This window comes from Phodopus roborovskii, unplaced genomic scaffold (assembly GCF_943737965.1).
Source record: "Phodopus roborovskii unplaced genomic scaffold, PHOROB, whole genome shotgun sequence".
In the NCBI taxonomy this organism is placed as follows: Eukaryota; Metazoa; Chordata; class Mammalia; order Rodentia; family Cricetidae; genus Phodopus; species Phodopus roborovskii.
In genome coordinates, this window is record NW_026126469.1 from 16,461,602 (window position 1) to 16,487,771 (window position 26,170).

General features: G+C 38.5%; 1 protein-coding gene across 3 annotated transcripts in view; it reads right to left on the reverse strand.

Moving 5' to 3' along the window:
* Positions 1-2,353: 2,353 nt before the first annotated feature.
* Acap2 (ArfGAP with coiled-coil, ankyrin repeat and PH domains 2) overlaps positions 2,354-26,170 on the reverse strand; it is a 115,135-nt gene continuing 91,318 nt past the window's right edge. Inside the window, exons 14-24 of one of the 3 annotated variants that reach the window (XM_051191307.1) lie at positions 23,845-24,053; positions 23,506-23,575; positions 22,423-22,514; positions 20,519-20,679; positions 20,005-20,109; positions 19,518-19,610; positions 16,985-17,172; positions 16,179-16,288; positions 13,432-13,542; positions 11,547-11,608; positions 2,354-5,970 (exon numbers count right to left, since the gene is read on the reverse strand). In XM_051191307.1, coding sequence (XP_051047264.1) covers positions 5,870-5,970; positions 11,547-11,608; positions 13,432-13,542; positions 16,179-16,288; positions 16,985-17,172; positions 19,518-19,610; positions 20,005-20,109; positions 20,519-20,679; positions 22,423-22,514; positions 23,506-23,575; positions 23,845-24,053 — 1,302 coding nt within the window. In that variant the 3' untranslated portion in view covers positions 2,354-5,869. The remainder of the gene's footprint in view (positions 5,971-11,546; positions 11,609-13,431; positions 13,543-16,178; positions 16,289-16,984; positions 17,173-19,517; positions 19,611-20,004; positions 20,110-20,518; positions 20,680-22,422; positions 22,515-23,505; positions 23,576-23,844; positions 24,054-26,170) is intronic. The other 2 variants (XM_051191308.1, XM_051191309.1) reach the window with 2 other exon arrangements.

The window sequence follows — 26,170 nt, forward strand, 5'->3', positions numbered from 1 at the left end:
AAGCCCCGCCCTTATGCAGCATGCCTTTTAGCATGCAAAAGTGCAAGAAATACTTCCAGGTGCTGCTTTGTGCCCTTTTCTCTGCCACACTTGGGTATAGTCCTAATGTGCCCACATAGACAAAATCCTGATACGAATAATAACTCTAGAATCAAGTTTAACTTTGGCCAAAATATGATTTCTAACCAGATATTAGGCAGCTGGCTTTTCCTGTAGAGCACATTTCATATCTACTTCAGACCATGGATTATAGTCTCTAGACACCTGCATCAAGTGCATGGGCTAGAACTACCCTTAGGGATTCTATGACAGCCACCTATACACTACCTAGCCAGGCCATCATTCTTTCTTAAATGGACTCCAAAGAAAGAGTAGTAAGACTGTTTATGTTTTTGCCATGGGAAGTTTCTAGTCCCCTGAAACTGGAGTTATAGACAGGTATGAGCTGCCATGTTGGTGCTGGGAGTTGAAACTGGGTCCTCCTGAAAGAGCAGTCAGTGCTCTTAACTGGTGAGCCATCTCTCCAGCCCCAGATACTATTTTTCCTTTTAAATCAAAATATGCCCACTACTGAAAAAGCATCCAACATGATGAATAAGCCTTAAAAATACTAGGAATGTATCCTAAGGGAATAACACACTAAAATACTTAGCTGTAAGAGACCAGGTGTGGTACCGTCAGCTCAGCAACATGAAAGGCTGAGGCAGCATAGCGCCTGTGAGCTCAGAGCGAGCTGGTAGGCTTGGGGCTACCTTGTATGGTTGGTTGTAGTCTTGTGTGACTGAGGTTCTGACTCCTAAAGATAAACTGTTCAGCTCTAAAAGCTGGATTTATGATAGCAAAAGATGGGTATTGAGAAATCATCAATGAAATGCTTAGGTAAGTAATATAATGCAGTCATTAAAAGTAATATATTCAGAGGTAGGTGGATAGAGCTCTGTATAGAACTGGCTGTCTCAAAAACAAAAACAAACAAACCGATGTAATCATCAACTACACATGGATTTTTTTTTAATGTAGAGAAAACATATAAATTTAAGAAACACATTAGCCAACTGCAATGTGTGAGCATTTGTGGACTGACTTGGGAAAACCATATTGTTTTATGCACTTTAAAGAGGTAATACTTCATTATACAACATCCTTCCTTTCAGAGATTCACACTGAATGATTTGCTGGTGAAATGTTTTGAATCCCCTTCAGAAGAAAAAACAGAAAAAGAGCAATGTCATTGGGACTTGAAATATAAAGTAATGCTGCCATGAGCCTATGACTGCTGAAATGATGTTGGTACACTTGAAAATGTTCACCAACGCTTTTAAATATTCCCCATCTAAGTAAAAGAAGATCATAAGGCAATTGTCAGCGGACAGGGGAAACAGCTCAGGCAACAGAGTGCCTGGCAACAGGCACCGGAGTATCTGAGTTTGGTCACTATGACCCATGTCAAAAAGTCAGGCGCATGTTTGTAATCCCAGTACTGCCACCAGGGAGGCAGTGAGAGACCTTTCCTCAAGTAAACAATGTAAAATTCCTAAGGAGGAATGACATCCAAGGATGCACTCGTCTCCACACACACAGGCAAATGCTCACTTACACCTGCACAGACATGCACCCAGGAACACATAAGCATGCACTGAAATAAACAAAAAGCCAGTTCTGGACAGCACAGGAAGGTGAATTACAGATGATTTTTCTTTTTCTTGAGGCTTGTTTTCCGAGTGACGTTACAAGTGATTGCTTGTTTGGAGTCAAGCCCACCCTCCAACTCCCCTGTGTGGAGATTACAAGCACATACCATCCATCATACCCAGCCCTCTTCAGCTACTTAAACTGTATTTTGGCAATAAAGACGTACTGTTTTTGCAATAAGGAAAGAAACAGGCCTTCATTTAAAACAGTTACTGTGGGTTCTTTTTTAGAGACTGTTCTGAAAATGAGATGCGGGTTCACAAGGCAGTGCTCTGAACTCACTTCTAAAGAAGCAAAGCGGGGCTTCACTTCTAGATCCGAATTTCAAGTCTCCTTAGTCCCATTCACACAGAGCAGGGTTTTGTTTACTGGAAGGACTGAGTGTGGGTGTGTTCCCAAGATTAGGAACTCCAACAGACACATCAACTATAATGGGGAGAAGCAGAGGAAGAGTCTCTTGTGACTCTTGTGATCTTTAGTTCATGGAGCAGGGGCTACAGCATCTCTGGAATTGGGGAGAAGAAAATATTGAAAGGATCAAAAAGGATCAGCATGGACCGCCTCTATTTGGAAGGAAGGGAGACACAGATGGGATCTTAACTATAACAGATGTTAGACCGGTACCACATAGTTCAAAAGAAGTCTGAGCATGTACAATGACTGCCAGAAGTGAGATATTTTTATTGACTTATTCTTGTAAATTTTCAGCATACAAAGTAATCAAGTATATTTACAATTCTTACATAATATACAATTTAGAATAACTATAAAGATAATGTACTTTGTTCCATTTACAATGACAAACTACAGAAAAACTACATTCATGAATTAGATACACATCTACACACTAATAAAAACTAATGAAGTGTTGGTTATACATTCTTAAAATCCTTTTCACAGGTAGCAAGAAATAGAACAAATGACCAATCTTTATGACCGGAATGATCCCGAACATCGCAAAGCACACAGAAACAGATTTAAAATGAAGCTTGTCATTTCCAAAGGTTAACCTTTAGCCTTCGTGTTAAATGGTGCTGACAACCTTGATAGCACAGCAAGCTTTCCCTGCTAAAAATTAATACCCCAAATAAAGCTGGGGAATGAGAAAACTCTAAAAAATAAAATAGAAGATCCAAGCAAAGAAATGTGTATTTAATTAAATCTTTCTTTGTCCACATGATCCCCCTCTGTAAACAGAAAAAAGATACCCACAAAAATCCTTCTAGGTGTTAGGGCTCAGCCAAACTAAATCCAAGCCCTTTCTATGGTTATGCGTCATTCAAAATCATCAAAAAGTTAATACATGGCGACTTTAACTTCATAATACTTTGCCTTTATTAATGTTTGCTATTGTGAAAAATGTAGACTTCTCTACAATTTGATGCTTTCAAATTCCAATCTGGTCCTTTAAACCTCACAATGAGGTTCTCCTGAGTATTCGGAGTCTCTTCTCAAACACAGGGTAAGCTGCTGCTTTACACTGATTTCAAATCCTTTCATGATACAAGTGCTTTTGAAGCTTATTTCAGACCTGGGGCATGGCTCAGCTCTGCCTCCAACTAGCAGAACAAGTGACAACCTCTGTAAAACAAGAGGAGGAGGCTAGGATGAAGACTCGGACAAGGCTGATGCCGTGGGTTAAGCTCCCGATGTCCTCCGCAAGCATCAGGTGGGAAAAAGTAACATGATAGAATGTTCTAAGTCATGAAACGTACACAAAGGGGGGGTTCAGAGTTTTCCTTTTCACCAATTCACTTTATTTGTGGGGAACCCTGGATCCGAGAAAGATATGAATATAGGATTTCATTAAGGAAAAAAAAAATTCTAGCCCATGCTAATGGTCAAAATGCACCACACAGAAAGTTAATTTGAGAATGAGTAGTCTAGAAATGTCCAATTATTCTATGTGGGTAGCCAAGTTTAGATTTAAGTAAAACAACTTGTTTTATGATCATATCTAATATGCAAAAAATTTCATTTTTAAGTACTGCCAACATGGTCACAAACAAATTCTCTAAAATGTGAGTATATTATTTTTTTTTCCGAAAATGAACCTATGACGTGCTAACATAATCCTTCACAACACGCCACACAGAGCTATTAGTGAACAAAGCAAACCTCACCTAAGCCAACCTACTTTACAACTATGAACTGAAAGCCTTGCTCTACCCCATTTCTTTCTGCCAGTCACTTTCTCAGCACGTTGAGGAAATTCAGTAAGCCACAGAAATAAATATAGTCTCGTATTGCCAGCCTCCGTGCAATATGAAAAGATGTAGCTTTTTCTAAAGATACTCAGAACCACAATAATCTTTAAGGCATTTCAAATACATTTGAATCTTTAAGGCTTATTTCAAAAATGCTCTAACAGCAGATAGTACCAACTGCCACACCAAGGACTTCCAACATGAGCCAGGGAGGCAAGCAGGTCCAGAGGACTGTCCCCTGAACAGCTGAGCCGCACCTCCACAGACGAGGCAGGAACTCCCCAAGTGACAGAGAACACACTCTGCAGAAAAAGGTGGGCTTTCTTCCCTCACTCCCTTTCTTTAGCCTGCTGTTCTTCCTTGAACATGTTTTAGGACAATATTCAAAATACACAACAATTAAAATTAGGCTTTTGCCTGTAACAAAATACCTACAGACCAGATGATCTGCAAGTTTGAAGCAACTCAGGAAAAACAAAGCTCTTTTCATTCTGTGGAAGTTTGCACTTCCTCAGAAACAAACCACAACAGATCTCCATCTTCAGTGTGTGGTGACTGACTAAATAAGCATTACATGCTTGAAACTTGGTTGAACTATGGGACCATATCGGTGTTTTGAATTTATTTGAGTATGATTTCTGCTTAGATTCTGATTTTATATTTAGTCAAAGTAAGGTTCTACATACTGTGGAGAAAATGTTAAAACTTTTTATTTAATTAACTGTACTTCTATATACATTTAAAAAATGTTTCTGCGAAGCTGAGTATCAATGCTACTTACAAATAATTTCTAAAAGATTAAATACCATCAACAGTGCTGGAAATGAGCCACAAGGCAATTACTTATTCATTTCATACTTTGACAAGACATGTCAATCAGAGGTGGAATCTGACCAAACTGTGTCACATATTCATAATTTTGGAATTCAAAAGTCAATGACACATATTTCACTTAATTCTAAAGCTATATACAGGATACATTTTAAAAGAACATATACTGTTGTATAGTAAACAAGATAAATGTAGAAAAAAAGAAATTTATTGCTGGTAAATTTTAGTATAAACAGAAAAAAAATTAGCTTTCTCTTCCTTTACATGGAGATTTTTCTTTCACCAGGAGAAACAGTATGCGTGTGTGTGTGTGTGTGTGTGTGTGTGTGTGTGTGTGTGTGTGGATAAATTCCAAATATAAAAATGTCCTACATTATATTTTAAATCACCAAGTTTTGATGAAAGCCCAATTTTGCAATAGTCAACTTCTGAAATATAGTTTTATTGCACTGATGATCTGTCAAGGTTTTAGGAAACCAACCCAATACTAAAAACTGAGTTGGGAGTCTTGTGGTGATTGAAAGAAGAAAAAAATAAGATCTTCTTTGCACCATAAAATAAAGTAAGACTACTGTACAGCAACCGTGTTTGCTAAAGTTCTTAAAAGTGCAATGGCATCTCTGAGCAGATGAGGGGCATCCTCACTAGTCCTAGCAATTACATCATCTACCATGGGTACCATTCCTAAGCTATCAGAAAACACACCAACAATTATCAGGGAAGCTCTAGAAAAGATGCATCCTTGATACAGGTAAGAGAACTGGCTCCCACTTGATGCAGACATAGTGGCTGAATGTCCCCAGGGAGAACCAGTGTTACCACTGGCTGCAAGGACATAATAGTGTAGAATCTCTGAACTTAAGAGATGACTTAGATCTGGATACAACATTATATAAAAGCAAAACCTATTAAACAGGCTTTTTTCTTCTTAAATAAAAGAGGAACTATAGTGGATTTCTCCCTTTCCCAACTATGAGACATCTGTTTTCATTTACAAAAATACCAATGAATGGGTACCATTTTTTGCAAACAATTGATTCAATGTCTACCAAAATCAAGTGGAATTTAAAAAGGTGTGAGATTTTGGTTGTACACATTAGGAATCCACCAGATTTCATAGGCTCCCCTCTTTAAAAGGCTCAGAACTTCTGTGAATCTTGCTGGAAACGATTGAGTTTCTCTGGATTATTGGATGCCATTTGAGAAAAATCACGGAAAATGTCCTGGTAAGTTTCATCACCTGCATGAAAGTAGAATAAAGATACTTTTAAAATTCATACAGCTAAGGTATTAATAAAACAACATTCAATTTTATTCATACTATTTTAGGATTCATTACATTAATTTCCCCAAGAGCGTTTTTGGAAGGGAAAAGGCCAACTAAACATAACGCCAGAAAAGTACATAAGAAAGGGAAGCAATACCTGAGAGAGGCAGCTCAGATGTGCAGCAGGGGGCTCAGAGTTAGAGAGGAGCAAGAGGCAAGCGTTTGAAAGCAATGTGAAGAAACATTCATTAGCACACAAAAGAAGAGGGTAACTCGAGATGACATATACAGCACATTTTATAAGAAAATACTTTGTTGGATACAAGTTATAAGAAATGACTAAAGCCAAATGCTAGTTAAAGTTCTGAGGAATGCAGCTACCAAGGAGACAAGCTGATCAACAGCCCAGAAGAGCTCCGCACGCCATCTTCAACCGGCAGTGCCTTACACTGATTAGCTGTTTCTAAAAAGGAGCCCACAAACACTTTAAGGTTCAGAACCGATGTATCTGACCCACTGATCACTAAACTCATTAAATCAAAGGGCCAGAAAGTGACTACAAAACCAGAGTTCCACAGTCAGAAGACTTAGGAGAAAGAATGCTACGCAAAATGGGAAAGGGTACCAAGAATCTATTCACAATTGGAGAAAAAAAAAAAAAAATTGTACACTCAGCACTCTTAAAGAGATGTAGATTATAGATAAGGACATTAAGCCACAATGAGCACATTTTTTTTTCTTTTTTCTTTAAAACTGAGGAACTATATACACATGTACAAATTAATTCCTCAAAAGGAGAAATCTTATTTTGAGGATGACTTACTCCTCATGATGCCTCCTGCCAAACATTACATTGGCCACAGACTCCTGGCACAATTCTATTCTCACTTGAGCATAAAATTTTGTCATATTGTCACCACGCTGTTTTATCATTATTTCTTCTAAGATACCTTGCATCCCATCTTACAACAATCTCATTCTTATAGTTATTGTTGACAGTATAGTAAATTCTGCAAGTCTTACAAAGCAAAACTGTAGAGGACACAGATGTCATACCAAAAGGAGAGAATTAAAAAAATACTGAGGGGGTCAGATAAAAATCTAGTAAAAATACCTAAAATCATAACATAAAAATTTTAGTAAAAAGATTTCAGTACTCCTAGTATTTAGCACTTTTAATATTCAGTCTGTAAAAAGCAATTTATTAAAAGCTGGTAAATTTGATCATGACATTAAATAATCAGTTAACCCTAATCAATGGGCTTTTAAAAGGGGTAAATAGAGTAAGAGGATCTCTTAACAGGCTAGCTAGAGGTTAGAGCTGACTGCCACCATTCCAAGTGGAGCAAACTAAAGGCTAGTCCACTGGAACTGGGCAGACCATCAATGAGAGCAAGACAAACTACAACCTACACCTGTGCTTGGCCATCCTATAGGACATAAAGTAAACTGAGAGGAGCGCACATTAAATAACAATTAACAAACCATACAAAATATTTTAATTTTTCTGTTTTTAGATGTTGAATTAAAATATGTAAAATATTTATTGTAAACATTATAAATATTTTTAAAATACTATTCAGATAGTCTAGAATTTTACTTTCCAAGAAAGTGTAAAGTGCAGATTATAATACAAAAATACCACATAGATTTTACCATTCAACACCAGAAGTAACGTAAAAGGCACACATTATATATTCAGGAAGAAACAAGGGTCTAGCAGACGCTAACGCCAAGTCATTCACAGATAGCACCAGATGGATGTTCTCAAGTATTACAGCAGTACAATGGCAATATATGGCTTCTACATTCAGCAATGCATATTCCGCATAACGAGCTGCTTTTCTTTATGGTTTTCTAGTGTTTGATTTTAAATCACCTCGTACATATTACACAAGTACATTTTTAGTAAGACCATTGTACCATGCAAAACTAATTAGAAGACCTTCCATTCACTGAATTAAACGTGTCCTTGAAGGAGAGTGTTGGTGCTGTATTAATCATTGGTTTCACTGACTGCAAACATTTATGAGTCCATACAATACAAAAGAAAGTTTCTAGCCTCACACACAAAACTCGTTAAGTTCAGTTATTTAATTAATAACACACTATTAAAATGCTACCTTCCTTAGACCTCATAATGTGCTATCAAAAGCAACAATTACTTAAAATAGTTGACACAAAGTGAACATCATTATCTAAACTTTAAGGATAATTTTAATCACTTGAAAATTTTCCCAAGGCAAATCTAATTTGTCTGAACTAGAACACATAAATAAGATGCCAGGACACATTGTCCTGGAGTCTTCATATTAATACACTGAACAGCTTACTACAAAAAAAACAGCTAAGCATTGTCTTTAAATTACTTAATCGTATTTTTCCCATTCTGAAAGTTCGAGTTTTTTATGTGCCTGAACAATCCTGAATTTTTAAAATATACACTGTTGTGTTTCCACTGACAGCTTAAAATTCACTTGAGTTTTTGGTATCCAGAATATTCATCACAACAGCAGTTAGTGTGACAGAAAGCATTCAGTGGCCTCACCAGTGAAATGAATGCTCTCAAAGGATGTGGTGGGACCCACCCTCTTGGGACCACAGGCATCATCCCGCCCCTTCCAGGTGGGAACATTTTCTTTCTACAAATTACTGGATAGGTCCCACAAGCCATATGCTCACATGACCAGAAGTGGGTCCCTAATGCAGTGATTCCTGGCTGGCTGCGATCTTGCCAGCCCTTAGGAGACCCAGAGCCAGAAGCCGAGCGGGAGGCACATAATCCATTTCCCACCCAGATCTCCTAAGAGTTCTAAAATGCTGCTAAAAGAGAATCCACTTCCTTTCAGAATCCGAATGCTCTTAAATTAATACTGCCTTGCCAGAAAAAATGTAGTCCGTAGGACTGTAGACACAAGTTTAGAAATGAGGTTTCCTAGACATAAATCCATGATTGCCAAGTGTTTAAACTGGGTCCTTTAAATCGTAGACCCAAGACTAGCAAGACTGACCTACGTATCTACCTACCTATGTACCTACGTACCTACGTACCAACTGCTCAGAGTTCTGCTGCTGCCTTCCTATTCCTAGGATGCCAATGAAGAGGCCGGGCCAAGTCTGCAGGGAAAGTGTAGTGTGGTGCAGAGGGGAAAATGACAAGCCGCCATGGGACCAGCATATCTGCTCCGAGGACTCAGAGGGGACAAGAGGAGCAACAGGGAGCACTTGGTGTGCCACACCTCACCACACCTCACCAACTATTTACCTTCAAGCCCTGGACCCCAACCAACACTGAGTTTAAAACTGAATTATTTGCAAGATGTTTCTCAAGCAGTCTTTTAATCTTATTTTTAACCCAGCATGGTTGGCAGAATTCTAATTTTTAACTTCTAAATTAAAATTTTCAGATTTTTTTTTTTTTTTAAGTTTTAAAGTGAGGACTGTTTTCAGGCCTCAGTTTCCTTAAAACTAAGAAGAACTCTTTTTTTCCTATTGACACCCAGAAGTTCCCGTATTTACACATAAGCCTGCACATAGACAACAGTAACAGAGGTGTCTGAGCACTCCTAGTCACAGAGAAGAAACTCAAGCAATTTGGGCAGAACTAGAAGAAGAGCAAAGACAAGTCCTGCCCTTGCAATTCCCAACTACAGAGCAGATGCAACACTGACCGATGACTGCTAACTGATGACTGCTGACCTCTGACATCTGACTTAACAGCCGGGCAGACAGGCTCAACATTTACCTTCGAAATTTCAGGAAAACACAATTGTACCCTAACTTACAATCTCATGGCTCACTGCTGTCTCACAAATGTCAGCTCATTTTCTTTGATCAATTTTTATTTAAAGTGCTTAAACACAAAGGCCTCAGAAATGGCCTAGTAATACTATCACTTAAAGATATCTGTTAAAAAATTAGAACTTATTTAAGGTCTAACATCCAACTTTGAAACAAAGGGGTGAAATCGGTGAAATCCAGAGTCAGCGCTGAGCCTCACCCATAATCAGCACACTGACATCTGAGGACGTCCTGACTCAGTACGTGTGATCCATAGGATTAAAGTGACACCCCCAGATCAGAAGAATGCATCTGATCCAGGCCCTTAGCCTTCCCCAGTACATCAGGCCAAAAATAAGCAGTACATACATTCCTCTGAGGGAGGAAAAAAAAAAAAAAAAAAAAAAAAAAAGGCCTCACACTGATATAGATTACTGTATAGTCAAAATTAAGTAAATGTCTGAAGTTAATATATAATACTGAAATTCAAAATATAGTCCAACAGGAATGAGAGATGATTTTATCAGGCCACTTTAAAAATCATAACAACATAAATGTTCATTTTTATAAAAGCAAATATGCTCATTTGCAAAGTGAACTTTACTCATGAATTCCTGAAATGTTTAGTAATATGTGTATGAATTTAAAACACAATTCATATTCACAAATTCATCAACTGGAATGCAATATTCTTTTTTTTTTTTTTTTTTTTTTTTTTTTTTGAAGACGTGTAACCAGTGTGGCCATCAAACAGAAGAATCTCATCAATTTTCCTTTCTTCTCCTCACATCATGACTCACAAGTGAAAATCACTCAAGAGGCAGATGTGGTCATAAACTGAGATTTTTCTAATAACTCTACTTCGCCATCAGGTTCACAAAACATGGTTCCAAATACATCTATTGACCCCAGCAAATAATGTACAATTGCCCGGGACAGAGCTACAGATAAACTTCAGCTTTGGAAACTAATAAATACTATACCCACTGTGGACTTTTAACTTACTGGTAAATTTTTACTTTAAATCTTCAACTCATTCTTAGATTAGGATATAAAACCTATCAATATACTTTTTCTTTTTCTTGGTATTTTCCACACTAACTTTTTATATACAAAACACATAGTGATTTGTTTTTTGTTTTTTTGTTTTTCCCTGAACACAATGTATAGAAATTCCCTGAATAACAAAAAGAAAACCATTTTGTTATATTCACTGGACAGCTAACAAGAATTCTTTTTTAAGCCGGGCAGTTGGTGGCACACACCTTTAATCTCAACACTCGGGAGGCAGAGACAGGCTGATCTCTGTCTGAGTTTGAGAAAGCCAGGGCTACACAGAAAAACCCTGTCTCAAAAAAAAAAAAAAAAAAAAAAAAAAAAAAAAAAAAAACAACCAACAACAACAACAACAAAATAATAATAATTCTTTTTGCAACCACTCCCTCTGCTCATCAGTATGCTCTCGCTGCTGGGATGCGTATGGAAGACATCTGTACAGCAGATAAGGACCTCAGCAGCCAGAGCTGACTGAATACATAAGTGTACTGAAATAGAAATATGTCCGAGTGTGTAAAGGTCCAGGGTTAGCCCCACAAGAATTCAGTAGGTACAGTACAGTAGCTAACAACTCACAATTTACAAGTATATAAAATCTCTATAACATCACATTAGTTAGCTAAGGAACTATGAATCCTCCAATTGTAAACTGATAAATTCCTGAATGCATTTTTTATACTGCATTTCAGTATGATTATTAGTAGAATATTGACCTGGCTGTCCATAAAGTCCTTCCGATTCCCGCATTTCTTCATTCATTCTTGCTAAACGTAACCTAAAATTCAAGAAGAAGAGTTCTTAGAGGAAGTAAGACAAGTACTCATAAACAAATGGGTTACATAGGCAGGTAATGTGTGTGCTGGTACAATTACAGAATTATTCCCTTACCAGCATATGTCCAGTAAAACAAACTCAGTTTATCAGACAATCTGCATTACAGAAATAACTATCTCACCTTCATTCACGTCACCCTCATAGCAAAGAAAGTAAAAGATTTCTTATTAAAGCAGGTGTACCTCCAACAGCTTCCTCCAGCTTCAGAAAATGCCTAGCTCCTATAGCAGCTGGATGAAATCACTGCTTCTGCGGTATGGAAGCAATATTCTATCATAGTTCATTAGCTTACCCTGAGTGACATAGGTGCCAATACATAAGCAACACATAAGCAGTAAATGACTAAGGGTTACCAAAATTCCCCCAAGGTTACCATACTGGCCATATAGTCTTTGGGGGTTACTTATCCTGGCAATGGAAGACAGGTAAAACTGGATTAAGAAAACAAGTATTTCTTCTTTTTCTGAAAACAAAACCCAAGCAAGACTGAAAGTACGCTCTGTGGTGCCTGCTTGTCCTTCTAGGCCACCACAGCGCCTGCAGGCTTCCAGGAGCTCTCGTCCTCTTCTGAGGGCGCCATCAGGCAGTGGCAGCATCTGACACTGACATTCCCTCCCACTCCCCACTCACCCTGTGAGTTAAGGCTGGCTCCTAAGCATCCCCTCGCTGTGTGGATTCTCTGAAAGGGCACTTTCCTACTTGGCTTCAGTTGTCAAATTGATACTGAGTCATCTGGGGATTATCTGGATCAGACTGGCCTGTGGGCATGTTTGTAGGACATTTTCTTGACTGCTACTTGAGGTACTTCACAGTAACAGTAACTCCTCCATGGCCTGTGTCTTATTAGGTAGAGGCTGGGAGAGTTGGAACATGGCAAGCCAAAAATTGTCACTGGAGCTCAGGGGCTCAGAGCAGCCACTGGGTTTCTCTGAACTGAGAGCATCATCAACAGGCAGGTTTCTGCTCAAGAGGAGAGGGACAATCAACTCTCCTTCCATTAGCCTGGGACTTAAAACCTGCTTCTATGAGCTTCATGAAATGGAGTTGACATATTTCTAGGTTCTAAGTATAGCACACTACTTTGATCTAACATGCAAACCAACTGAAAACCATAAGATTCATTAATAGATCATAGCAAACATCAAAAACATGTTTTGTGTTAAAAATAATCAAGTGCTCATATGAACATTTGTTTGAAAGATTGCTATCCCTCCCACTTAATGATAAGCCTCTAATCCTCAAAGTGATAGACGAAAACTACCCATTGGTCCACCATCCCAGCCCAAGGTTTGAATTGTACCAAAGCAGAAGAGCGTTTGCGGTAGCCACGTCCTCTGTTTCTACTGCTGCAGCAGGACAGCAAAAATGGCCAAGAGTCCAGGAATTAGAGGAGAAATTCTTAGTGTGAAGTCCTAGCTCTAACATTTATTCTAACATTATCTGAGGCTTAGCTTCCTTACCTAGAAAATGGGAATAGTGTCCTCGTAGAGTTATTGTGAGGAACAAACGAACCTGTGCATTTTAAAGTGCTTACCACATCCAGTGTCCCTAAAGGAATGGTACAGACAAAACACTGAATTTAAATCTCCCACAGAGCTGGGCAAGATGGCGCGCACCTTTAATCCCAGCACTTGAGAGGCAAAGGAGTGAGATCTTTGTGAGTTCAAGGCCAGCCTGGTCAACATAGAGAGCTCCAGGGCAGCCAGAACTAATTGTACAAACAGCATGTGCAGCATGGGAAATAAGTACAAAGGAGACACTTACAAGGTTACGATGTCAGCATTGGCTGCTTCCACAGCTATACTCAAAGGGTCCTTCCCTTCTTCATCAGTGGCATGCTGATTGGCACCTCGCTTTAGGAATAAACATACCTGCCTGTTTAAGGGAACAGCATTTCTCAGACAGTGTCAAGATGAAAAACATCCTATTCGCTTTCAAAAATAAAAGGTTCTGCCTAACATAAATAACGTTTTATTAGAACATTCTTAATGCACCCTACAAATTCAATGAATAGACTTCTATCGCGGTTAAATAAGGATCAGGATAAACAAATAGGCCAAATAGATGTTTATTCAGGGAGAAATAACTTACAACCTAGACAGATGAACACCAGGAAATTCAACCCTATGCTCTCCTGTCCGAGTCATGCCAGCAAGAGAGAGCTTTTCCCGGCTCTCTCCGACCTCCTTCCCCAGGTCACTTCCGCCCATGGCTCCACCCCCAATGGGCGTGGTCAGTGCCCCAGAAGGACTATCTCATTACAGACTTCAATAATAGAAGCTGGCTGAGATCTTTATAAGTCCCAAATAATTTTCATTATCTTAGATAATCTGGTGTTCTGTAACAAAGTGAGATACATAATCATAGTCTCAATCCTCAACAAATATCATTAAAAGTTATATACAGATACTGACAGCAGAAAACAATACCATGCAAGACTATAGAAGGAGGAAGCTAAGACAATGTAAACACCATACTAATCATGATACATAGAAGAAAGTAGGCAGTAATTCTCCCATTATACTACACAAATATCCTTAACTTGAAGATATTCACATTTTTAAAAATATATGAAAAAATGAGTAAGTGGAGTCTGTGGGGAAAAATGAGAAAAACTATTACCATTTAGGCAAATATAAAAGATGAAGCAAATACTACCACGTTTTAATACAGAAAAGTTTTCATGATTAAATTACTAAACAGAGTATCTGCTAAGGGAAAACAAGTGATAATGAAATAAAAGATGCTATTAAAATATGTTTAAGATCAGCTTCTTGCTTATTTATTAGTACTCTATAACAGGAAGTCCATTCTCATGGCATTACTGTGCCAAGTACATTACTTACAGCCCCAACATCAGTTCCCAAACTAAGAACTTAGTTATGCCTGGACTAAGAGTACCTTGAGGAAAACCTAGAAATTCCCAAAATAGTGTATGCAGATAATGAATGTATACACTAGTATAAACAACATGAACTTTAGCTGGGAAACAAACAAAATACCACAAGTTCAGTAACAGAGGAAGTCAGGTAGTAAACTGGTCAATTTATTGACATACCAAGATTAAAGTGAGCATTATAGTTTGTATCTGTTAACTAGTTATACTGGTTAGTTTATACCTATACACTAGTCATAATGGTTACTTTATATCTGCAATTAGCTATGCTGTTACTTTATATCTATACACTAGTTATACTAGTTAGTTTGTATCTGTACACTAATTATACTGGTTAGTTTATACACTAATTATACTGGTTGGTTTATATCTGTACACTAATTACACTGGTTAGTTTGTGTCTATACACAAGTTATGCTGGTTCCTTTGCATCTGTACACCAGGTAAACTGGTCAGTTTATATCTGTACACTAGCTATGCTAGTCAGTTTATATAGGTACACTAGCTATACTGGTTAGTTTAGAGCTGTACACTAGTTATACTGGTTAGTTTTTATTGTCAACAACACATACTAGAGTCTCCTGGAAAGAGAGAACCTTGATTGAAAAATTGCCCCCTTCAGACTGTCCTGTGAGCAAGTCTGTGGGGACCTGCCTTGATTGTTTATTGATGTGGAAGGACCCAGGCCACTGTGGATAATGCTATCCTAGGCAGGTAGGCCGAGACTACATAAGAAAGCAAGCGGAGGGCTAAAGATATAGCTTGTCAATTATGAACACACACTGTGTTTCCATAGGACTTTAGTTCGATTCCCTGCACCCACATTGGGCAGCTTAATCCACTTGTAACCCTAGCTCCAAGGGGACCTGACACCTTTGACCTCCTCAGACACTGCACTCATGAATATACTCACACACATAATTTTAAAAATAAAAATCAGCCAGGCAGTGGTGGTGCATGCCTTTAATCCTAATACTCAGGAGGCAGAGGCAGACGGATCTCTGTGAGTTCGAGACCAGCCTGGTCTACAAGAGCTAGTTCTAGGATAGGCTCCAAAGCCACAGAGAAACACTATCTTGAAAAACTAAGGAGGGGAAAAAAAAAAAATTAAGAGTTACAATGTGATCTCAGGAAGAGAAGACAGATGAGTCTGGCATTCTCGGTAAGATAATATATGCATGTAGAAATGCATATATTAGTAATTATGGGTTAACAATTATACAGCACTAGTCAATAAGAACCAGCCAACAGTTTCATAATTTAATAAATAAATAAATTAAAATAAAATAAAAATGCAAGCTGAACAAGCCAATAAGCAGCATTTCTCTGTGGTCTTCCTGCCTCCAGATTCAAGTTCCTTCCCTGATTTCACTCAGTAATGAACTGCGACACAAAGTATAAGCCACATAAACCCTTTCCTCAATGTTTATCCCAACAATAGAAAGCAAGCTACAACACTGACCATGGCTTCTCTTCTGAATGAGAAACTTAACTTTTGTCCTCTTTTTCAAATTCTACTAATATCCCTAACCTGAAGGGGGGGGGGGAGAACAACACTATTTCAAAGCAGTTTTTCAGATAAAAGCTACCTAGATATTGAAGCACAGTTACTTACCCTGTGTGTCCTAAGACAGTGGCGTGGTGCAGTGGTCCCCGCCCTTGGACATCTCTTTGGTTCACATTAGCACCGTTCTGTAGGAGGAACTCGCATGTCACCAGAGAGCCCTTAAAGATAAGAAGATGACAATGTATAAATGCAAATGAAAAAGAACACATCTGTAAGTAGCAGAGAAATAAGTTATATGTTTTTTCCAAGAACTAATTAACACAGAATTTTACAGTCTGAAGTGCAACAAAACACATTACTCCCGCTGAACCTCTTAAAAATCTGAAACCACTACATGACACTCAGAAATCACTAGTGAGTGAATTCTTTACTTTCTAACCCCTTGTAGGGTAGCAACAATAATATTGCTGTTTAGATTTATAATTGCTATTTTGCCAGATCAATGAAAACCTCAAATGCAATATTTCACACCCCTGATACAGCCTAAATCCATTAATTCACACCCCTGATACAATCTGGATGCATTAATTCACACCCAATACATCCTGAATGCATTAATTCACAGCCCTGGTAAAGTTTGAATGCATTAATTCCTCCCCCTAATACAGCCTGAATGCATTAATTCATACCCCTGATACAGCCTGAATGTATTAACTCACACCCATAGTACATACTGAATGCATTAATTCACACCCCTAGTACAACCTGATTGCATTAATTTACACCCCCTGATACAGCTGGAATGCATTAACTCACACCCATAGTACAGCCTGAAAGTATTAATTCGCACCCCTAGTACAGCCTGAATGCATTAATTTACACCACTGATACAGCTGGATTGCATTAATTCGTACCCCTAACACAGCCTGGATGAGTGCTGTTGCTTGGTTCTCATCTGAATTAGCCCAGTTCACATCTGCACCATGAGCCAAAGCCTCAGCCATCTTGGGAAGGTTTTTTTCATACGAAGCCCTGTAAAGCTGAAGTCCTGGATTAAGATGTTTAGAGTCAAGAAACACAGAAGACTCATGCCTTTCTCCTTCTGGAAAGCAAAGCACAAATACATTAATAAGAATGTGTCCTTAGCACAGGAAGCAAATTGCTTAGCAAGAACAGAAAGAACTTGCAAGAACAAAGAGTTACATTGGGTGAATGACAGTGACAGCAAAGTGAAGGCTAATAAGCTATAAATTTAAAAAATGGTTAGGATAGATAACGTCAGGGCAGACAAGTGGCTAGGATATCATTATAGTATGTATAATTTACCTCAATTTCGAAAGTGATCTCTTAAACTCATAATGTAAACATTGTGGCATAAGAAATCATACATCTATCCCAATGAGCAGATGAGAGATTTTTCACACAGGTATTATTATTTCTTACAGACTATTCATTCCCCAAACATTCACCCTTCTCATGGAAAGACACCAGCTGGTACTCTAGGCTTTTGTGGCCTTACCAGTATCCAGGGGATATGTTAGTTAATGTTAAAATTAGCTATCTTCCAAAAAGCCTGAACTCCTAAAGAATTTTCTAGTAGTTCAAACTCAGTTCCTAGAACAATGTAATATCACAATTTATACTGTAACTAATTCAAATGCCTTAAAGTATGCTTATTCCACCAGAGAATTCTGTAAGACTGAGCACACTGAAATCATGGAAGGAAGCATGAAGGAATTAGTGAAGGAAGAAAAACCCAAAGGGGAGGGAGATGCTGGTAAAAACAGCCAGTGACTAGGTGACAGGATTAGTGCAGATTAAAATTCCTGGCATACACCATGAGGTTTGAATGACTAACTAGAGGAAAGCTTCCAAAAATAAACAACAGTTTTCTCCTAAAACAATATTGCTTTCCCTTTAGTACCTTCTAAAAAGATTAACCACCCACTTGAGAAATGATTTAATCAAGAGTTCACACTTAGAACAGTAGAGAGATAGCCACTGGGTGTGGTGTTTACCAAAAAAGCAAAAGGGCCTGAGTCCAGGTTCCCAGAGCCAAGGTAAAAGCCAGTACAGAGACTGGTGCCTGTAACACCAGTGCTTGGGGGGCAAAGGCAGACAGACCACTTGAGCTTCCTGCCAAGTCACTCAATTCCAGATTCAAAGGGACCCTGTCCCCAAAACAAAAGATGGGATTAGAAAATAAGTAAGATAGCCCAGACCTGGAAGGGCAAATACCCCATGCTCTCTGCTACAGGGAGATCTTAGTTCCTAATTGTTCATATGGGTTATCTACATAAGAGAGAAAAGACAGAAGCCAGGAAACCCAAGAGTGGTCTGGAACAAGGGGGAAAAACTCTCAGTAGAAAGTTGCTCTGTAATAAAATCAAGGTAAATGTTATCTATATTCTATTTAAACTCTAAAGTCACAATTGATCATATTAGAAACTGAACATTTATGAGAAATTTTATTATATTAAATATTTTCATTTGGTGTGTATTGGCATGAGTGTGGAGGTCATCAGATAATCTGGCCTGCACTCAGGTTGAAAGGACTGGCAGTGATGCCTTTGCCAGCTGCACCAACTTACTGGTACGTTTTTATGGCTTTGAGAAATGTATAATCCCTGCTGTGAAATTTAATTGCAGATACATTGTCTCTTATAATCAGTAATGCTTCAGAAAATGTAGTACACATTTAACTACTTCCATTGAGTTTTGCTTTTTTTTTTTAATATTTATTTTATTTATTATTTATATATTGTTCTGCCTGCATGTATTCCTGCAGGCCAGAAGAGGGCACCAGATCTCAATATAGATGGTTGTGAGTCACCATATAGTTGCTGGGAAATGGACTCAGTACCTCTTGTAGAGCTGTCAATGCTCTTAACCTCTGAGCCATCTCTCCAGCCCTGAGCTTCATTCTTATGCTGCTCCTAATGTCATTAATACCTCAAAAAATCCTCAGTAAGTAAATTTAAGTAGTCTAGTAAAAGTTATGGAAAACACAATAAAAATACAAAAGAAATAAGCAACTGATAAGAATAATGGCATAATTATTTTTGGAATAAATATGCTGAACAAAAACAAAACAAAAAAATTGCATACTGCATGATCCATTTCTCTAAACTAGAAAAATGCCACTTTCTGCTATCATGACAGGAAGCAGAATGGTGTTCAGTGACTGAGATTATAATGGGACAGGAGAGACCTGTTACAGAGGCAAAGACATGGGCACACAACAGGTGTGCGTGCATATCATTCTAATGCATCAATTATCCTTCCTCCCATCCCCAACAGGAAAGTGGAGAGTAACCAGGGAAGGCATCAGACATCAACCTCTGGCCCTCTTGTGAGCATACATGCAAACCCACAAGGTAACTGACATTTTCCACAAGCATCATCCAACAAACTATACTGATCAACACTGACTTTCGTCAAACTTACCAGGCTCATATAAGCTATTGGCTGACACGGTGGAAGGTAAAGATTCTCGCCCATCATCAGAGCCTTGCTGGATCCCACTGTCATTACTTTTAACTGTGTTAAGGGGGGGGAGGGGGAATGGCTAGTGATTAAAGTTCACATCACTTAGAAGGCAGTCTCCCACAACCAACAAGACCATAAAATGAGCTGGTACATGGAAACATGAACTTGGCCACCATCAGCATAATAAACTTATTACAATTTTAATCCTTCTGTAACTTAGCTTATTGGAACATAAATCAATCACAAAGCCTGAAAATCAAGTTGGTTTCACAGTTCTAACACATCTCATGACCCAACAAATGCTGGGAGTAGTGAAGAGCTTAATTTACTGACTGTGTGGCTGTGGTAATGTGTAATCCGGAGACAATGGGCAACATCTAGAGAAATGGCCACACCGCACAATGACCACTGTCACAGACTTGGAGCGCTCCACAATAGTACTTACTACTACGCAGTTTTGAAGAAGTATCAAAGTAGGAGAAGAGTGAGTCTAGCTCATCAGGGCAGAACAGAGACTCCCGCCTGGCCTCGTCGCTATTTACAGCAGCCACTGGGGACATGCAAGTTAGCAAAGCACAAAGCAGGCCGTAAGAAGTGGGGGCAGGAAAAACCGTTACTGGGGAAGTGTAGGGAGAACATAGGAAGGAAATCAGGTAGTTAATCAGATACTTGGAGATTGCAGCATATAGGACTAACAATCCCATCTCCCCTAGCTATTAAGCAGTTGTATTTTTGTAAAGTATAGACCGTACCTAGGAATGTGAACCATGGGACTATCTCACTTTAACTGTCTTAAAGACAAAGAAATCCAGTTTTCCTTTAGAACATGTAGAAGGAAACAGGCTTATAGCATTTAAAACAAACAAACAAACAAACCCAAACCCAAACCCTACAATGGCCATAATTGTGAGATTTAAAAAGTGGCTTCAGCCAAGAAAATATCCAAGGAAAATAAATACCTGCGGTGTGGACAGACACTCTGACTTGGCTCAGCCTCCGTTCCTCGCAGCTTTTGGAGCTAACCCTTTTCTCCTGCTCAGAAGGAGATGATAACACGGAGTATTTATCCACAAATTTCCTCTCCACATATTTTGCTCTGATATATGCCTCTTTCTCCTGTCTGGCAAACAGAGAAATGCCATGATGTTCTATTTAGCCCCGTAGCATGGCTAACCCTGAATGAATGCCAATAGATACTGAACTTAACAGTAACTGAAAGTAAAAGGTCAGGAGCGGGCACGCTAGACAAAAGGCTGGGCAGTTAAGAGCGCTTGCTGCTGCTGCTGCTGCTGCTGAGAACCTGAGTTTGGCTCTCACTCACAAACCACCTAGAACTACAGTTCCTTGGAATCTGACACCCTCTCCTAAAATGTTTTTAAGTGAATCTGTAACAGTTAACATTATACAATATGTTTTCCTTGTAAATAAGAAGCTAATTTCACAGTCAAATGAAATACAAATGACCCACTGAAAACTCATAGTTACACAGCACTCCAAGGGTCTCTTAATTTCTGTGTGTATGTATTTGTATACACACTCCCTTGTGTTTTACATTAGAAACATTACCAGGAAAGATAAAAAAAAATATAAAAAAATTAACATTAATTCATTTTCACTAGAGATACTGTCATATCCTGAATAATCACTGCTGGTGATTTTCAAATAATAACTATAATAAAACAATACAGCACTCCAGATTTATAGAGGGAAAATGTCATTTCTCTCCTTAGCTTATGATATAACCATGAAATATGCCTGTTCTATAATTTTTCTTATTTAATTTAAAAAGGCTTAGGTCTCTGACTAAAATAGGTACGCCAAGATCCAATTAACTTTCATATGGCAAATACTGAAAGTGATTTAAATTACATTGGCTTAGTTCAAATCTCAACATAGGATTATGGAAAATGCAATTGTAATGCTAAAAATAAAGAATGCTACTAATAAAAACCTGGTGTCAACAATAAAGACGATATGCTCCAAAAGCCCTGATTCAAGAAGCTCCCTTGAGCAGACTGCTGTGCAGTCTGTACAAGTTTGATTTCACAACCAAACTGCCTTTCTCATCTTGATTCCACGGCCTCACAATGCCACCCAAGTGTGTGGTCAACATTTGCTGATCATGCAAAATGATTCAGATAGTAGAAACTTGATCTTTGAGACATTAACAAACAGATTACGTGTGTGTGTGTGTGTGTGTGTGTGTGTGTGTGTGTGTGTACGCACTAGCTGTACGTGTTTGTGTATGCACGCGTGTGTGCTGGTGTGCACAGACAGGAACGCGGAGCCCAGAGGTATCTTCTTCAGTCACTCTCTACCTTCTTTTCTGAGACAGTCTTTACTGAACCTGGAATTTACTGGTCCATTGAGATTAGCTGGCCAGCAAGCCCAAGGGGCCCCCAACCCTGTCTCTGACTCCACAGTACCAAGATTCCAAGCAAGCACTGCCATGCCCCACTCTGAACACAAATGCTAAGAAACCAAAGGAATGCTTGAGACTTAGCCACACTTCCTTTTAAATGCCCACCACTAAGAGAACTTAGAACTACTTTTATGGCAAAAGACCTTTACATTTCTATGTAGAGTTTTGTTTTGTTTTGGTTTGGTTTTTTTTACAATTCCTTGTCATCTAAAGACTACAAATGATGACTACCCAGTGAGATGTATAGGTCTAATGAGTACATCTACAATAAGATGTAGAGGTCTAATGAATATACGAAAGACAGACATGGTTATATTTAAACAGAAGTAATAATTATGACTTCTAAACACTCCATCACAATGTTTTATGTCAATTGTGACAGAATAAAGTCACACTGTATCTCTGATTAGGGAAGAGAGTATCACAATAAGGCAACGGTACCTTTGTCCTGGCTGTGGTTTCTTTATTCCCATTTTTTCCAGTTTAGCTTCATAAACACGATTTATAACATCATTCCCCAATTCACACATAAGCTATTTGGCAGGAAACAAAAAAAAAAACAAAAAAAAAAAGCAAGCTATAAATTAAATAAAAGCCCTAAAATTAAGCTAGACTTTAAAAGTCCTTACAGTGGGTACAATTAACTAATTCCTCTTTATATATTGTAACTGTTCATTTCACGAAGAAACTTTAAAGTTAAAATGGGCCAAAGAATTAAGATTATTACCCATTTGCTATTCTTTATCAGAACATCATTACTCCTATAACAGGTACCTAACAGAAATCATCTATCCATCCATCCACTCATCCATCCATTGATCCATTGATAGACACATACATACATACATACATACGTTTATATATCTTTCCATCCATCCCATACATAGCTATATTGAAAACCAGGACTGGACAGATGGCTCCTGGTTAAAGGGCTTGCACTGCTCTTGTAGTAGATGCAAGCTCAGGTCTCAGAATGCACATTGGCTGCAAGGACCTGAGACTTCTGCCCTCTGCAGGCACCTGCACTCAGTGCATACATCCACACTGAGACTCAGACACATACACGTTAAAAATAATAACAATAAACTTCTAAATGAAAGTCATATTCATCACACGTTTATCTATATATCACAACTACTGACTGTGCCTAGGCCCATGGTTGGGTAAGACATTTGACAATAAAGCATCAATGCGTTAAGTATAGCAAACACTGGCCAATTCGAGGACAGAACATTAAAATTAGATCTCTTTATAAAAATGACCCTCACTCCCACTTTATAGAAATAGTAAAATCTATCAAACACAGCGCTCATTGCAATAATTTAAGGACTCAACCTGCGCCTGAGTTCTATCACCAGATACCTACTAACTCCTTGTTCAATGCTGTCAAACTTTTTAGACTTTCTTTCTCCTGGTCCATCTACTTCTCTACTTCAGTCTTCAATTTCCCCACTTTGCTAGCTTATCTCAGATAGAGGAGATCTACAGGCCCTGTGAAATATTTCATGTAAATGCTTATCTCACCTTTAAAAGCTCAGGCTCCCAAGTGTCTAAGGTTAAAGATCGTACTTTCGAAAAGTGAACCCCAAGACTCCTGCATAAGGAAAAAGATCACACTATTTTTATAAAAGTTATCAAGTCACTAATTGCATATCTACGACCACACACACACACACACACACACACACACACACACACACACTCACTCTTTACAAATTAAAATCATCCACTCTATAAAATGTGCAAATATAAACTGTTAATTAAACCAGGGAACTGGGAAAGATCCACTAACAAGAAAACACAGTAATTTACACCATGTATTTAGCCCAAAGGAACTCTCCAGATCCGGGTGAGCATACCTACCGATGAATCCCAGAACACTCAATACACAAGGTAATGCCCAAGTTGATGCTGGCCCACCGTGGGTCTGCCAGACCACAGTCACAGCAGCTGCTGTTGCCAGGGATACACTGGACACGCTGCAGTGCACTTTCTCCTTTCAATAATTTCTCTTTTGACTCATTTCCAGAATCTAAGCTTCCTGTTGATGGAGATGATTTCTTATCCAGCTTCTAAAAGAATTGAGAATTATTTGGTAATTTTAATACTTTTTGTAAAGAACTGTAACAATGTACTACATGTTATATACTACAAGCAAATGCTTCTAGCCTATAAATTAAACATCTGTTTAGATAGGCATTATTCTAGGCACTGAAGAATGAAAAGACAGGGGTTCTTATGGATAGGCTTCATCAACACAAGAGAAATGTACACATTTACAATTATGTGATTACTGACATTGAACATTAAAACAGGAGATGAGGACAGAGAGAAAGGCAAAGACAGATTGGAGACATAATATTATTAAGATTCATTAATAAGACAAACCCAACAAGTGGGAGGCTGAGGCAAGGGTATCACAAACTCAGAGACAACCCAGGCTACACAGGAAGGCCCTCTTGAAAGAAGAAAGCCAACAAAAAGAATAAAGTATTTTATGCCCATTCCCCAAAGATGTTAACTTAATTACTACAGTAAAAAACTAGAAAGACTATGCTATTGACACAGTGAAATGCTAGAAAATATATCATCTTCATAGTGAACCAAAACCAAAACATGATATGCAAAAAGCTAACTTTTTAAGTATACAATCAAACCAATAATAGAGTATTTAATAAGCAATGGGCTACATGTAGCAATAAACCAAATTCAAGATGTGGCTCTTGATTTTAAGCAATTAGTCTTCCATAATTAAAAACACTGCACTCTGTACAAGCCAGTGTGTTAGTCCAGAAGTACTGGGGAAAGAGTCTGATTCTTGTTTGTCTTTACTGAAAACACACAGAATTAGGAAAGGCTGAGCAAACAAGGCAATCACAGGGACGTGGCATTCCTGGTGTCTTCAGAAAATAGGGCCAGTATCCACTTAAAGAGCCCAACCTTATGCAGGTTTCCAGGTCCGACACAGGGGAAGAAGGAGGCTTGCATGTGACAGACATGAGTCAATTTGAGACACACAAACAAATAATGGAAATAATGGATTATGACACATTGAATAAAATAAAAGCACACAGAAACAGCTAAAATTTTGTCATAAACTAAAATCCAACTGAACAAGGAACAGAATATTTACACAATTTCAAAGTACTTCCCCTCAAAATACTTACTACCCAAAGGTTATAAGAATACCTTACACTGGGAAAATGGAGCAGGTAAAAGGATGGCCTGAGAACACAGTATTTACATACAACATTCTTGCCAACTATGTAAGACCCAGCTGAATAGCTAGTCCAAACTTGTAAGGTCAAAGGTCAGGTTAACCCTAAGGTACCAACTACTCTGACTGAGGGCAACATGGCAATTAACTTTATCATTTTGCTTTTTCCACATGAATGCATTTGGGAATTAAATGGTGGTCACACATCAAGGCTCATACTCCACTTTGATGCCTGTACCATGATTATGCAAGAGATCTCATCCGAGGCCAGGGGAAAGGGATGGGGATGAGGCAGCCTGCTAGCAACTCACTCAAGGGGAAGAACTTGTTTGTACTGAAATTCTACGGACATTTGAGATTTTGCAATTTTAGAAATAGATCTGGCTTATCAGAAGATATCTGAAATGTAAAGTTAACGAACAGAATTACCTATGGAAAGGGTATCAGAATTTAAGGCAGAAATCATATTGGTTCACTCCCAATTTTCCTTGATATGCTAATGTTTTTGCTCCCAATGAGAGATGCTGAGAGCTAATGAAGGCAAGGTTGGTCAGGAAGCAGCTATACCCCAGGGTTCCCTCCCCAACCCCAGGCCAGTAAGTGAAAATGGATAGACATTTTTTTCTCTGGAGGAGTAAACCAGAGTCTCTAGATGGGGTTCAGCTGAGAGATCAAAGGCAGGAGTGAAGTGCACACAGTGAGTGCTGAGACAGCCAGCCGACTCCTCACGCCCTAGGAAAGAGGCTGTGGTTGCTGCTCAACACAGTCCAAACGTACGAGAACCTTATATTCAACAGATCTTAACTGGGTGTTCAGTATATAGCCTGAACTTAAAGTCACTGATACATTACAAGAGAGCCAAGAAAAACCTCTAAAACAGTTCTTAATCTAGCTGTCTACAGAATTAACTAAGGGATTTTTTTTTTTAAATTTATGACTCAGGATACTTTCCTAAGAGTTACTGGTCAGAAA